We start from the raw sequence: 14,541 nt of genomic DNA, 5'->3' as shown, positions 1-14,541 counted from the left end.
TTGGCCTACAAGTCCTCCAGTGCTACAGCAATGTGGTTGACTCTCAACTGTCCCCTGAACAAGAGATGAGCAATAAATGCTGGCCAGCCAGCGATGCCCATGTCCCACAGGTGAATAAAAGTAAATAAATAAATTTCTATAATCCATTCAAAATGTGGATTCCTCTGCTTTATTATCATTCATGTTTCTTGACAAATGCTGTCTTTGCAATGTTAGTAAATAATGGTATTAAGTCAGAGTTAAGAGCCTGAGAAGTAATGTTATATTTTGTCGTGAATGTGATGCATTAATTTCCTCTTCAGAGTTAAATTTTACAAACGATCCTTTCCTTGCTTAGTTTCTCTCGAGGCTGGGAGCAGTCGAAGTGACGATTGCAAACCTGGCTTGAGGCCCCTGTTGTTGACTTCGAATCACCTGACTTGGTGTCTTGTTTCCATGGCTGCAGAGCAGGAAGTTTTTAAACTGTGCAGCTTTGTTTGTGCCCTGCGGAGCCGGGGCTGTCACTTATCCCACCGACTGGCTGGCAGGAATAGTGAGAGGAATTGCAGAGTGCTCTCTCCACTGTGTGCGCCTAAACTTTGTCTAAGCGGGTGAAGTGGCTTCAAAAGGATTTCTCTGCCATGTCTCGCATGAGGATATGCTGAGGCAGAAGCATCAAGATGCAGTTGATCTAGGACCCAAACTGTACAGATCATCTGCTTTTCTGGATTGCTCACTGTGCTTCCCACTGCGCATCTGATCCAGGATGTCCATGCAGAAGCACCTGACTGTCCCAGATTGCCACAACCGCTCAGTAAGTGCTCTAGGATATCACTTGGCTCGGAGGGAATTCCTGACCGGCTTTGAGGGTAAGTATACAAAGCAAGCTACTGCTGTAATCTCAATATTTCAAATCACTCATCTCACAAGGTACTGTAAAGAGAAGAGGGCACTTGCATTTATTTAGCATCTTTCACAAACTCAGACCACTCTGAAGTATCACTTTTGTAATTTGGACAGAATTCGGAGAACCGTATAGTGTAGAAGGAGGCCATTTGGCCCATCGAGACTGCTCCCTCACAGGCCCTATCCCCATAACCCCATGCATTTATCCTAGCTAGTCCCCCTGATGCTAAGGGACAATTTAGCATGGCCAATCCACCTAACCTGCACACCTTTGGGGTGCAGGAGGAAACCGGAGCGCTTGAAGAAAATCCATGCATGCACGGGGAGAATGTGCAAACTCCACACAATGACCTGAGCTGGGAATCGAACCTGTGCCCCTGGAGCTGTGGGGCAGCAGTTCTAACCACTGTACCACCATGCCGCCCTGATTGACAACCAAATTGAAACTTCCAAAGCCGTAAAGGTGAGTTCATCTATTTGATTTTGTTTGAACCAGTGGTGCAGTGGTTAACACTGCTGCCTCACAGTGCCAGAGGCCCGGGTTTGATTCCAGACTCCAGTCACTCTCTGTGTCGGCACGGGTTTTCCTCTGGGTGCTCTGGTTTCCTCCCACACTCCAAAGATTTGCAGGTTAGGTGGATTGGCCATACTAAATTGCCCCTTAGAGTCAGGGGGACTAGCTAGGATAAATATGTGGGGCTACGAGGATAGGGCCTGAGTGGGACTGTTGGTGCAGGCTCAATGGGCTGAATAGCCTCTTTCTGCACTGTAGGGATATTTATGATTCAGTGATAGATATTAGCCAGGATGGAAACCATGTTCTTTGAATATTGCCATGTTTTCCTTACAGCAATTTGAACAAGTGGCCTAACATCCAGAACTCAGGGGTACCATATTCCCAATTGCACTGGACCCCATGGCCCTTTGAGTCAGTGGCATGGCCGCTATCCCCCAGGCCAAGATGACAACTGGGATTTCTTTTCCCCCAGTTATTCCAGATTATATGTCCATTTACAATAAATTCCAAATCGTTCTTGGATCGAATTGGCCCTTCATTTCACCCACTGCTCATCCATCCTTTCACGTTGATTTTTGTCACATATTAAAGCACAGAGAAGAACAAGGAATCCTGACAGTAACCTTGCTGTGCCACATTCCCAGATTCGCCAAGCGCTCAAAGGGAATACTTCACGTGAAGATAGAATTTAATTGAAATTCATAGAAACCCTACTGAAAGAGGCCATTCACCCCATTGAGACTGCACCAACAACAATCCCACCCAGGCCCTGTTCCTGTAACCTCACATATTTACGTTATGAATCCCCCCTGACACTAAGGAGCAATTTAGCATGGCCAATCCACCTAACCCATGCGTCTTTGGAATGTGAGAGGAAACCAGAGCACCCGGAGGAAACACACACAGGCACAGGGAGAACTAGTTGGATGGTTGTGGGCTGAATTTCCAAAGCCCAGAACTAAAGTATGCCATTTAGCTGGCACTCCGTCATGGAACTGAAATAGTGCTACATTGCCAAAGATGTTGACTTTCAGGGGAGATGTTGTTTTGCCAGCTTCCAGGTGGAGGCTAAAGCAGAAATAGGTGAGATGTCCTAGGAAGGTGAGACCAAATAGACAGAAGAACTTGCGTTATCTAAGCCTATTCTGTGGCATTGTTGTTCGGATGTTAAGTTTGAAGTTATTTTAATCTGATTTTGGCTTGAATCTCTTAAAGTTTTCCTTATTAATCTTGACTGGGTTAGCTGGTGGGTGTGACACATGGTCTAAGGTAAAGCTGAGGGAAATCTGTTGATGAAACCTTTCGGAGAATACACGTGTGTGCAGGTGCAATGAGGAGCAGGTGAGACTGTGCTTTATCCCAGCAAATGGTGATATGAAAATATGAACAAAGTGCAGGAGTAGGCCATTCAGCCCCTCAGGTCTGCTCCACCATTTAATAAGATTATGGCTGATCTGATAGTAACTTTAAATCTACCCACATAGCCTCAATTTACCCATCGTCCACTTGCTTACCAGGAATTGACCCACCTCTCCCTAAAGATATTCAAAGACCCTGGTACCACCAACTTTTCAGCAAGAGAATTTCAAAGATTCACAACCCTCTGAGAGAAATAATTTCACCTCATCTCAGTTGGCCTACCCGTGTTTAGGGATATATTTGTTGGGAATAATACTTAAACTAGCCGATATGATATAAAATAAAAACAGAGAATGCAGGTCTGACAGCATCTGTGGAAAGAGAAACAGAGTCAATGTTCCACGTCTGAGAATAGTCATACAAAGAACAAAGGAAAGTACAGCACAGGAACAGGTTCTTTAGCCCTCCAAGCCTTGCTGATCATGATGCCGTAACAAAAAAAAACCTTCTGTCTTTACTTGATCCATATCCCTCTATTCTCTTTCTATTTATGTACCCATTCAGCTGTCTCTTAAATGTTGCTAATGTGCCTGCTTCCACCACATTCTCCGGCAGCTCGCTCCAGGCACCCATAACTCTGCGTGAAAAACTTCCTCCACATATCTCTGTTGAACTTTCCCCCTCGCACCTTGAACCTGTGCCCCCTTGTAATTGATACTTCCACCCTTGGAAAAAGCCACTGATTATCCACCCTGTCTATGCCCCATATAATTTTGTAGACTTCTATCAAGTCTCCCCTCAGCCTCTGTCTTTCCACTGAAAACGATCTTAATTTATTCAACCTCTCCTCATAGCCAACACCCTTGAGATCAGGCAACGTCCTGGTGAACCTCCTTAGCACTCTCTCCAAAGCTTCCACATCCTTCTGGTAGTGTGGTGATCACAGCTGCACTCCGTATTACAAATGCGGCCTAACCAAGGTGCAACCATAGCTGCACCATAGCTGCAACATGATCTCCCAACTCCTGTACTCAGTGCCCCAGCTGATGAAGACAAAAATGCCGTATACTATTTTAATCACCTTGGCCAACTGTGTTACCACAGTTCCCTGTGGCCTCCATTCACGTGAATGGCAGCAGGGGCTCAAGATCTGATGCATTCCGGAAATCACATGCCTCACCAGTGAGATAACAATTTCATTGCCCCTTGCCAATGACGTAATTGGGTGACACTCACAAAGGGCAAACCTTATTTTAATGTATTTTACTGAATTTAAACATCAATGACAGCCCCCCGTCCCCCACCATATTTGACCCCTCGCCGTACTTTCAAACCTCGCTGATGTGACATTACGTCAGCACGATTGACAACAAGTTTACCCAGATGTTGTAGGGATCCCCCAGGGGCGTAAAGATGAGAATAGTCTCCGGGGGAAGAAGGACATAGTCAGGCAGTGGGCTGTCACTGTCCCCTGGCATAAGTTGGCACTGGTGTAGAGATGCCAGCATTGGACTGGGATAAGCACAGTAAGAAGTCTCACAACACCAGGTTAAAGTCCAACAGGTTTATCTGGTCGCCAGTCAGTTGGTACATGACCTCAGACATTTGTATTTTTTTCCTAGCTGTGACCATTCTCTGGTAACTAGGAGCAGGAGTAGGCCATTTGGTCCTTCGAGCCTGCTCGGCCATTCATTATGATCATGACTGATCATTGAATTCAATATCCTGATCCCTCCCTTCCCCCATATCCCTTGATCCCTTTAGCCCCAAGAGCTCTATCTAATTTCTTCTTGAAATCAGACAACGTTTTGGCCTCAACTACATTCTGTGGTCGTGAATTCCACACATTCACCACCCTCTGGATGAAGAAATGTCTCCTCACCTCAATTCTGAAAAGGTTTATCCCTTATCCTCAAACTATGACCCCCAGTTCTATGATTCAATAATTAGACACAAATTAACGTTGAATTAAAGAAGGAGACATTGGAATAGGCAACCAAATAGTCAAAGACTCTTTGACTATTTGGAGAATGAGGTAAAGAGAGAGATACAAGGAGTTTTGGAGGGAAGTGAGGGAGCTTACCGGCCATTCACATCGCTTGGCATGTGTGGGACCTTGCAGCGCTCGGGCTGGCTGCTGTGATTGCCTGATTAAAATTGTGATGATTGTATAGGCCGCTTTCCCTGGAATTTAGAAGATGAAGGCGTGGTTTGGACAAATCACATTCTACTCCACTCTCCATAGCAACGCTGAAGACCAGAATCCCTCAGGCATTATTCTCATTAATGATGGTGGACACAGCCAATTACACCTTCAATCTTTAACTTGTAATTTGAATATCTCCTTGCCCATATTTTTGCAGCTACATGATTATTGTTGCTCTGATTGTTATAATTGTTCTAGCTGATTGTTAAAATTATGCATGGTTCCGAGTGTGGATTTGGAGTACAGTAGCAGAAAGTAGTTTGTAATTGTCAGAGAATCACGACAGTGCGGGGGGGGGGCCATTTGGCCCGTCAGGCCTGCACCGGCCACGATCGTCCCACCCAGATCCTACCCCCGTATTAACCCTACTAACCCCCCTGACACTCGGCTCAATTTAAGCATGGCCAATGTTTGGATGACACCAAGATTGGGGGAAAGGCAAATTGTGCGGAGGGTGTGGAGAGTCTGCAGAAGGATCTAGATAGGCTGGGCGAATGGGCCAGGAAATGGCAAATGGAATTTAATGTTGGCAAGTGTGAGGTGGTCCACTTTGGTAGGAAGAATGGTAGGAAGGACTATTACTTACGTGGCGAAAAACTGCTGCAGGCAACGGTGCAGAGGGACCTCGGGGTCCTTGTGCACGAGTCGCAAAAACCCAGCCTGCAGGTGCAGCAGGTGGTCAGGAAGGCGAATGGGATGCTGGCCTTCATAGCGAGGGGGATTGAATATAAAAGTAGGGAGGTCTTGCTGCAGCTGTATAGGGCATTGGTGAGGCCGCAGCTGGAGTACTGTGTGCAGTTTTGGGCGCCGCACCTGCGCAAGGATATTTTGGCCTTGGAGGGAGTGCAGAGGAGGTTTACTAGGCTGATACCGGAGTTGAGGGGGTTGAGCTATGAGGAGAGGCTGAATAAACTAGGCTTGTACTCGTTGGAGTTTAGAAGAATGAGGGGAGATCTCATTGAGACGTATAAGATGATGAATGGGATGGATAGGATAGAGGTGGAGAGACTCTTCCCGCTCAAAAAAGACAGTAGGACTAGGGGGCACAGCCTCAAGATAAAGGGGGGGCGGTTTAGAACGGAGTTGAGGAGGAACTTCTTCACTCAAAGGGTGGTGAATCTCTGGAATTCTCTGCCCGTTGAAGTGGTGGAGGCTGCCTCGCTAAATATTTTTAAGAAGCGGGTTGATGGGTTTTTGATAAGAGAGGGGATTAAGGGTTATGGGGAGAGGGCGGGAAAGTGGAACTGAGCCACGACAGATCAGCCATGATCTTATTGAATGGCGGGGCAGGCTCGAAGGGCCAGATGGCCTACTCCTGCTCCTATTTCTTATGTTCTTATGCCAACCTGTGCCGGGGGCAGTGCTGAGATGGACTACTGGGAACCTCATGCAGGGAGGGACTCTTTTATTTGTAGTGGGTGGGGGAGGAAGTGGCTGTGGGAGATGCGGTGATGCTTGTGTTGACTGGGGCGAGTGTGGGAAAGAGATTGATGTCAATGGTGGCTGTTTGGCAGGTGTGGGGAAGAGAGAGTGACGCTGGTGTTGATTGCGGGGGGAGGGGATGCTGGCATTGATCACTTTTGGCGGGGGAGGGGTGTAATTGCAGCTTCGATCGCGGGGGTGGGGAGAAACACACCAGTTTTCAGTCAGAACCTGGCACTTTATCCAAATTTGGTAAGATGTCTCCCCACGTTTCTCTCATCACAGATACTGTCAGATCTGCTGAGCTTTTTCAGCATTTTTTGTTTATATTTCAGATTTGCAGCATCTGCAGTATTTCACTTTTATTCAACCAGTCAATCTCAGGTCAGGCCTGTCGATAATAGAATTTGGAAGGAATTTGGCACCAGCATATCTGCAGCACTCAGGAAAGCTCACCTCTCTCTATCTCTCTGCACAGGAAGAAGTTTTGATGGGACTGGGCATGCTGAAGGATTCACTGGCCAAATGACAAGGGAATGGAAATAATGTGACATTTTAATTAATCCATAGCTGTTGTTCATCACAAGATAAGCAATGTGCAGTCAATGAAGATCTAAGATCTCTAACAAAAAGTGAATCATAAAACTCCAAAAACAGCAACTGCCGGAGAAACTCGGCAGGTCTGAACATAGGAACGTAAGAAATAGGAGCAGGAGTAGGCCATCTAGCCCTTCGAGCCTGCCCCGCCATTCAATAAGATCATGGCTGATCTGAAGTGGATCAGTTCCACATTCCTGCTCTCTTCCCATAACCCTTAATTCCCTAGTCTGTCCCTTGTCTGACAGCACCTGTGGAGAGAGAGAATAGAACCAACGTTTTGAGTCTGAATGACCCTTCACAAAACTCAATTCTCTCTCTACTGAAGCTGTCAGACCTGCTGAGATTTTCCAGCATTTTCTGTTCTTGTTTCAAATTCCAGCATCCACAGTGTTTTGCCTTAATCATAAAATTCCCTTCACCGGGCATTCACCCATTCCCCCACTCCAAAAGTAACAACAGCTGTACTAAAAGATACAACAGGTAGAGCATTTGAACTTTTTTTTAAAAAAACAATGTTATTCAATGCACTGTTAGTAAACCAGGTGAGGTAAGGAACTTACTGAGGTGTGAGTGTAAATAATGTTATCTCCTCTCATCTAAAAGCAAATAAAGTCAATTTATTGTGGATTCCTGACAGCACAGGACTTTAATCACAGCGTTTGTGGAAAGACTATCAGGTAGCAACTGTTTGTTTTCCCAGAGTTTACTAGAGTGAGCTAACAATCCAGGGCCAGCAAAACAAAATGGTTAGCGTCAAAATGATTATTGAAAGGAGGGAGAAAAGTGGAATAACATCCATTGAGGCCCTTCTAACTGCTAGTCAATGCCTTCCAACAGCGATACTGAGTAGAGGGTGAAATGAGATCGATGGAAGGGATACGCCACCCATACTATGTCATATTTACACCTAATGCAATGGCACCTAAAGTGAGAGCAGTCCTTCTATGGTCCCTGGCCTACTAACCCCAATTACTTTTATCTAGTTCAACCTTAGGATATGGCTGTTCTCACAATGTAGTGGACTCACTGGGATGGATCTTGTCTGATTGTGTATAAAGGTGATAAACATTTGACAAGCCGACTTACATCACTCCCATTTATTTTCTACCCGTCAAAATATTAAAAATTAGAGTTAAACCTATTCAGGAGCAAAATTAGGAAGCACTTTTCCACATTAAGAGTAATAAAAATCTGAACCTTTCTTCCCCAGAAGGTTGTAGGAGCTGGGTTGGAGTCTTCAAAATTGAGATTGCTAGCTTTTTAGTAAAGGAAGTGGATCAAAGGAAAGGCATAAATGTGATTGGGGTACAGTCTTAACTATTACCCAACTGAATGGTGGAACAGACTCAAGGGGCTGAATGGCCTGTTCCTGGGTAAAACACTGAGCAAGGAACACTGAGTATGGTGTGTAATGATTGTGCCATGTTTGTTAAATAAGCGCCTTCTCTCTTGTCTTTGGGTAGATGGTGTTATTAAATGGTGGGATTTGGAAACTGGACAGTTGAGCTTTTCGGTCTTTGAGCACACTGGTATGATCACTCAGTTCCTGTACTGGGCTGAACCTAAGCTCCTTTTCTCAGCATCGAATGACGGGACTATTGTGGTGTGGACTGTCGGAGCCACAGTGTTTGACCGCATTACGGTAAGGGCTGTATCCCAGGATTTCCACTTTCATCCTTGGATCATTTTCATTGCTGCCGTTATGACATTTATTCTTGCCTGTGCCCAGAAGTTGACACAATGGCGAAAAATTAAAATTCTAGAGATCACCATTAAAAATGAGGAGGTTCAGAATAAGAACACTTTTGCAGTCACTTTTTTTAATGTAGGAAGCGCAGCAATTTATTTGCACACAGTACACTCTGCTAAGGATGTCTTGGGGTGCAGTAACCCCAAGAAGCATCCCTTCCTCTGGATCAGAAGCACGGGGTTTAAGTCCCACTCTAGGATTTGATGGCCAAGAAAATTGTATTCATAATGTAGCCAAGCAGGTTCAGTATCAACTTGTAACTCAGTTTGCTGGACAGTTAGTGTGAATCAGATTAGTGCCAACAACAGCACAGGGTTTGATTCCCTTTCCAGCTGTTCTCATTCCAGCCAGGTGGACTCATGACCTACCTCCTTGCCCTAGTATGGTGGAGAACTTGACACTGTGGGTCAGACATGGCTTTGGGCAGAGAATTCAAGAAGAACCAGAAACTCTCCTGCGCAGCACTGTTATAATGTCCAAATGTTCTGTTTTAGTAAAACTGATTGATGGATAAGTAGTGGTCCGGACATGAGGGAAACTCTCCTATGTAGCTTTAAATACTGGTCATGATGTGGGTATGCTGGCGTTGGACTGGCGTAAACACAGTAAAAAGTCTGACAACAGACTTTTTACTGTGTTTACGCCAGTGGCCTTCCTACACTTACTCTCCTTGGGCAAGTCGTAACCTGGAATCCCGCTCCAAACCGCTCGACTAACCTAGTTGCATCGATTAGCGTTCGGTTCTTTTTGCGTCTCGCTTTTTACCCATTCACAGACAATACAGTATTCACAGCGCGCTTTGCATGCAAAACTCTACCCTTCAGATCAGACTCAGTCTCTCAAAGTGTTTTACACAATTTAGTTTTACCTATGCAGGATGTCTTTTGGGTTGGGGGTCAGACTTTTTACTGCTTCAAATACTGCCATAAGATCTTTCATTCCTATCTTGAGGGGGCAGATAGGGCCTCAAGTTTAACATTGCTTCTGACAGGTAGCATCTGTAACAATGGAATCCCTCTGTATTTTAGCCTGGATTACAAACTCAAGTCTCAGGAGTGGGGCTTGTTCCCAAGATCATCATTGTGTGCAGTTTTGGTCTCCTTACTTGAGAAAGGATATAGTAGCACTGGAGGGAGTGTGGAGGAGATCCACTAGGTTGATTCAGAGTTAAGAGAGTTGGCTTAAAAAGGAGAGGCTGAGTAGGCTGGGATTATACTCATTGGAATTTAGAAGAATGAGGCGGGATCTTATAGAAACATATAAAATCATGAAGGAATAGAGAAGATAGAAGCAGGGAGGTTATTTCCACTGGCGGGTGAAACTAGAACTAGGGGGCATTGCCTCAAAATAAGCAGGAGCAGCTTTGGGACTGAGTTGAGGAGGAACTTCTTCATTAAAGGATTGTGAATCTGTGGAATTCCCTGCCCAGTGAAGCAGTTGAAACTACCTCATTAAATGTTTTTAAGGCAAGGAAAGATAGATTTTTGAACAGTAAAGGAATTAAAGGTTATGGTGAGCAGGTGGGTAAGTGGAGCCGAGTCCACAAAAGGATCAGACATTGGACGATGGCACAGGCTCAAGCGACCAAATGACCTACTTCTGCTTCTAGTTCTTATGTTCCCATCTGCTTCAGAAATGAAGGGGAATGCTAATATGGAGTCAGGCTGAAATCTGCTTGTCCAGTAATAAATATTTTCATTGGTCCATTTGTGCACTCATCTTCAGAAAGAAAGAGAGAACTTGTAATATTTTGTAGCACCCCCAGGATATCGCAGCCAATGAGTGACTTTAGGAGTGCAGTCACTACTGGGGAGAAACATGGTTTGTACAGCAAGACAACCACTCACTGAATGGGTAGTTTAAAGCTCCTCTTGCTGCTTCTGTCTTTTTCTTCCAGTTGAACACATCTATATTTTGCATGGTAATCAATCACCGGAGACATCAGCTCATCTGTGGGTTTAAAAAACAGCTCAGAGTCTTTGCTTTGGATGACAAGAAGGAATCTGGTCACGTATTAGATCTGGGCAGCAGCTTCTCTGATCGCAGACATAAGGACATTGTGTCAGCTGTAGTCTGCCTCGATACACGCATATATTCTGCTGGGTGAGTAACCGTGCAGCAAAATGAGATGAAGACAATGAGGCTTTTGTGGCCCATGTCACCATTATATTGAAGAGGTTTGAAGCCCTACGCTGGCTAAATGTACAGAAACAGAGTCTGTATAAAAACCTGGTATAAGGTACACCCTCTCATCTGACAGTGAGACTTATCAAACTCAGAAACCTTAAACATAGCTTAACAAGCACCGAAGCTCTCTCAAGTGTGTTCAATGACAACAACAACTTGCATTTATATAGTCCTTTTAATGAAACAATTGCAAAACATGCACAGGAGTGGAATTGTTGACAAAACCAACATTTTATTGTCGCTCCTTCGGTCCCCTGAGAAAGTGTTGGAGGCTGTGGTGATGATCTACGCCATGAGACACTGCAATCCCAGTACTTACGATACTGCCATGATGATGTTAAGTGGGATAGTCTGTGATGCAAGTGGGTATGCAAGTCAAGAGAGGAGAGCTTGGTGGAGAGAGCTCCCATGACATTGCTGCTCTTCTTTAGTATAAAATAGCTTCCAACTAATTCAGCAGCCTCCTCATCCAGTGAATCAACAGCATTACAGAACAATAAATAGCTGGAGCTAAGGTATTGGGATGCATTTATAAGTCAATTGACTGTAAGATAAGATAAACTATTTTACCTTTGGTCAGGACTCAGTTAGAATGCTGTATCCAGTTTCCTCGTATGGTCGGTAACATTGAGCTTTAGAAAGGGTGCAAAGTAGGATAATTGCATTCATCTCCAGTTTGAAATATTTTGTTTATCAAGACAGATTAAAAGGGCTGGGACTCATATTTCGGAGAAACATGCACTAGAGGGAGATTTGATTGAGGTTGATAAGAAAATGAAAAGAATTGGTTGATGTTTGAGTAGACAATTTCTCCAATTAGATAGTTTAAAGAGGACTAGGGAGTCACAATTTTAAGTTGTACAAGTCCGGATCTAGGTTAAGTGTCTAGAGATGACATTTCTCTTAGAATAGTGGACAACAGGGGAGGACATGGTCTAGTGGTATTATCACTAGACTAGACTATTAATCCAGAAACTCCACTAATGTTCTGGGGACCCACCACGGCAGATGATGGAATTTGAATTCAATAAAAAAAATCTGGAATTAAGAATCCATTGATGACCATGAAACCATTATTGTTTGTTGGAAAAACTCATCTGGTTCTCCAATGTCCTTTAGGGAAGGAAATCTATTATCCTTAGCTGGTATGGCCTACATGTGACTTCATAGCACAGTGTGGTTGGCTTGCAACTGCTTTTGGCCAAATAGGGATAGGCAATAAATTTTGGCTAGCCAACGACGTCCATATCCCACGAATGAATTAAAAAAATTGAGATATATAGTAGCCACTGATTTACTAAATTCTATCAAGCAAGATGAAGGTTCATTTCTGGCTTTGGGTATAGATCACCTCTTACAGTAAACACGGTGTATAATTATCAAGGCCAAAATGATATCCTGAATGAGTTTCCATTGTCTAATGGATGGAGAAGAACTCCCAGATTTTTCTTCCAGTTGGCCTGGATTTTATCTGTTTTTTTCTCTCCTCTCCCAGAAGGTCAGATGGGTTTGTCTGGGAGGGGGAGGGCTTGTATTGTTTGGGAGAGGCTAAATGAACCAGGGGGTGTTCTTTGAGCTGTTACTGTTTGCATATTCTCATAATGTTTTGAAGTTAACTTTGTTCAAATGATAAATGACAAGTAGAACACTGAGTTTAAGCCAAGTAGCTGTTTGGGTTATAAGTTCATGTAGAGTACATATTTTCACTGATCACTTCTCCAGATAGATGCAGACTGTCCACAAACATAAGGATGAGCAAGTTTATCCATAATATTGTTTTAGAGAGGTTTGACACTGTCTACAAGTGATTTAAAATAGGCACTATAAATTACTTATTTACAAGGCATCATATTAAGTACCCGATTTCAGGAACACAGACTATTCTGCACCTAACTTTCTTCGGGTTTCTTCGTCATCCCACCCCTGATGTCATCATTATATCATTAAATCATTAACATCATCATGGTCTCATTCATAACCACTAAGCCATGATGTTATTCTCTCCAAGGATAATCACAAAATTGTTAAGTTCTTCTGTTATACTATTTACAAACAAACGTACAAATTAGGATCAGGAGTAGGCAACATGGCCCCTCAAGATGCTCCGCCCATTCAGCAAGATCATGGTTAATCGATTGTAACCTCAACTCCACATTCCACCTGCCCAGTATAACCTTTCATCCCTTGCTTATCAAGAATCTATCTCCCTTTGCTTTAAAATTACTCAAACACTCTGCTCCACCGTCTTTTAATTAACAATTCCCCAGACTCAGTTTCTCGGGCGACGTGGCTGCACAGTGGATTTAGTACTGCTGCCTCACAGTGTCAGGGACCCTGGTTTGATTCCCAGTTTGGGTCACTTTCTGTGCAGAGTTTACACGTTCTTCCTGTGTCTGCATGTGTTTCCTCTCAGCCTGAAACAGATGCTGGTTAGGTGCATTTGTCATGCTAAATTCTCCCTCAGTGTACCTGAACAGGCACCAGGGTGTGGCGACTAGGGAATTTTCACAGTAACTTCATTGCGGTGTTGATGTAAGTCTGCTTGTGACAATAATAAATAAAGTTAAAAGGCTGATGCTCACTTTGTTAATTTTACTTTTTAAAATATCTATAGAAACTCCGACCATCTGCCTTTACATTTCTAGCTAGTTTTCTCTCATACTCTAATTTTTCCCTCCTTAGTAATTTTTCAGTCATGCGTTGCTGTTTTTTGTGCCTTTCCAATCTTCTGACCTGCCTCCCATTGTTGCACATTTATATGCTTTTTCTTCAAGTTTGATACTACTTTTAACTCTTTTAGTTATGGATGGAACGTATTTATTCTGTGCATTCTGTCATATCTCCTTAAATATCTGCCAATGCATCTATATTGATCCAGCTATTCACTTAATCTTCCAGTTCACTTTAGCTAGCTCATGTCCTCATAATGGCCCTTATTTAAGCTTAAAATACAGGTCTTAGACCCACTCTTCTCTCCCATGAACTAAACGTAAAATTACATCATTTTAAGATCATTTTAAGATCATTGCTACTTCGGGGCACTTTCGGTATGAGGTCATTAATTAATCCTATCTTGTTGCACAATACCAGCTTTAGTGTAGCCTGCTCTCAGATTGCTTCCAGAATGTGCTGCTCTAAGAAACGATCTCAAAAACATTCTATGAATTCCTCACCTGCGATATCTATTTTTTCCAGCCAATTAAATTCACCCATGATTATCACCATACTTATTGGACAAGTTCCCATTATTTCTCCCTTTCTACCCCATCCTACCATGAGGTTACTGTTAGGAGACCTGTACACCACTCCCACAAGTAACCTTTATAATTTCTCATCTCTACCCAACTCACTTCTAAACCTGCTTTCCTAAACTTACATTATCTCCTTTGTGTAACACCATCATTAATAACAGAGCTACCCCTCTATTTTTTCCTCACTTCATGTCCTTCCTAAATGTCAGGTCGTTTAATATTCATGCCTTAAATTATGTCACCCTACAGCTATGTCTCTGTAATGATTATAAGTTTATAAATTTGTATTCTTATTCATGTCACCAATTTATCTTTTTCGTTTTGAATATTATGTGCATTCAGATATAGATCGTTTAGTTTTGTG

The 14,541-nt window shown here is 43.5% G+C and overlaps 1 protein-coding gene across 1 annotated transcript in view; it reads left to right on the top strand.

The window, feature by feature from the left end:
- Positions 1–480: 480 nt before the first annotated feature.
- Positions 481–14,541, top strand: part of LOC145351301 (uncharacterized) — a 56,056-nt gene continuing 41,995 nt past the window's right edge. Inside the window, exons 1-3 of the mRNA XM_080200926.1 lie at positions 481–848; positions 8,453–8,631; positions 10,637–10,842. Coding sequence (XP_080057052.1) covers positions 746–848; positions 8,453–8,631; positions 10,637–10,842 — 488 coding nt within the window. The 5' untranslated portion in view covers positions 481–745. The remainder of the gene's footprint in view (positions 849–8,452; positions 8,632–10,636; positions 10,843–14,541) is intronic.

Source organism: Carcharhinus amblyrhynchos, chromosome 13 (genome assembly GCF_965287045.1).
Source record: "Carcharhinus amblyrhynchos chromosome 13, sCarAmb.v2.hapA, whole genome shotgun sequence".
NCBI lineage: Eukaryota > Metazoa > Chordata > Chondrichthyes > Carcharhiniformes > Carcharhinidae > Carcharhinus > Carcharhinus amblyrhynchos.
Note: the sequence above shows the minus strand (reverse complement) of the source record. Positions and strands in the feature narration are given on the sequence as shown.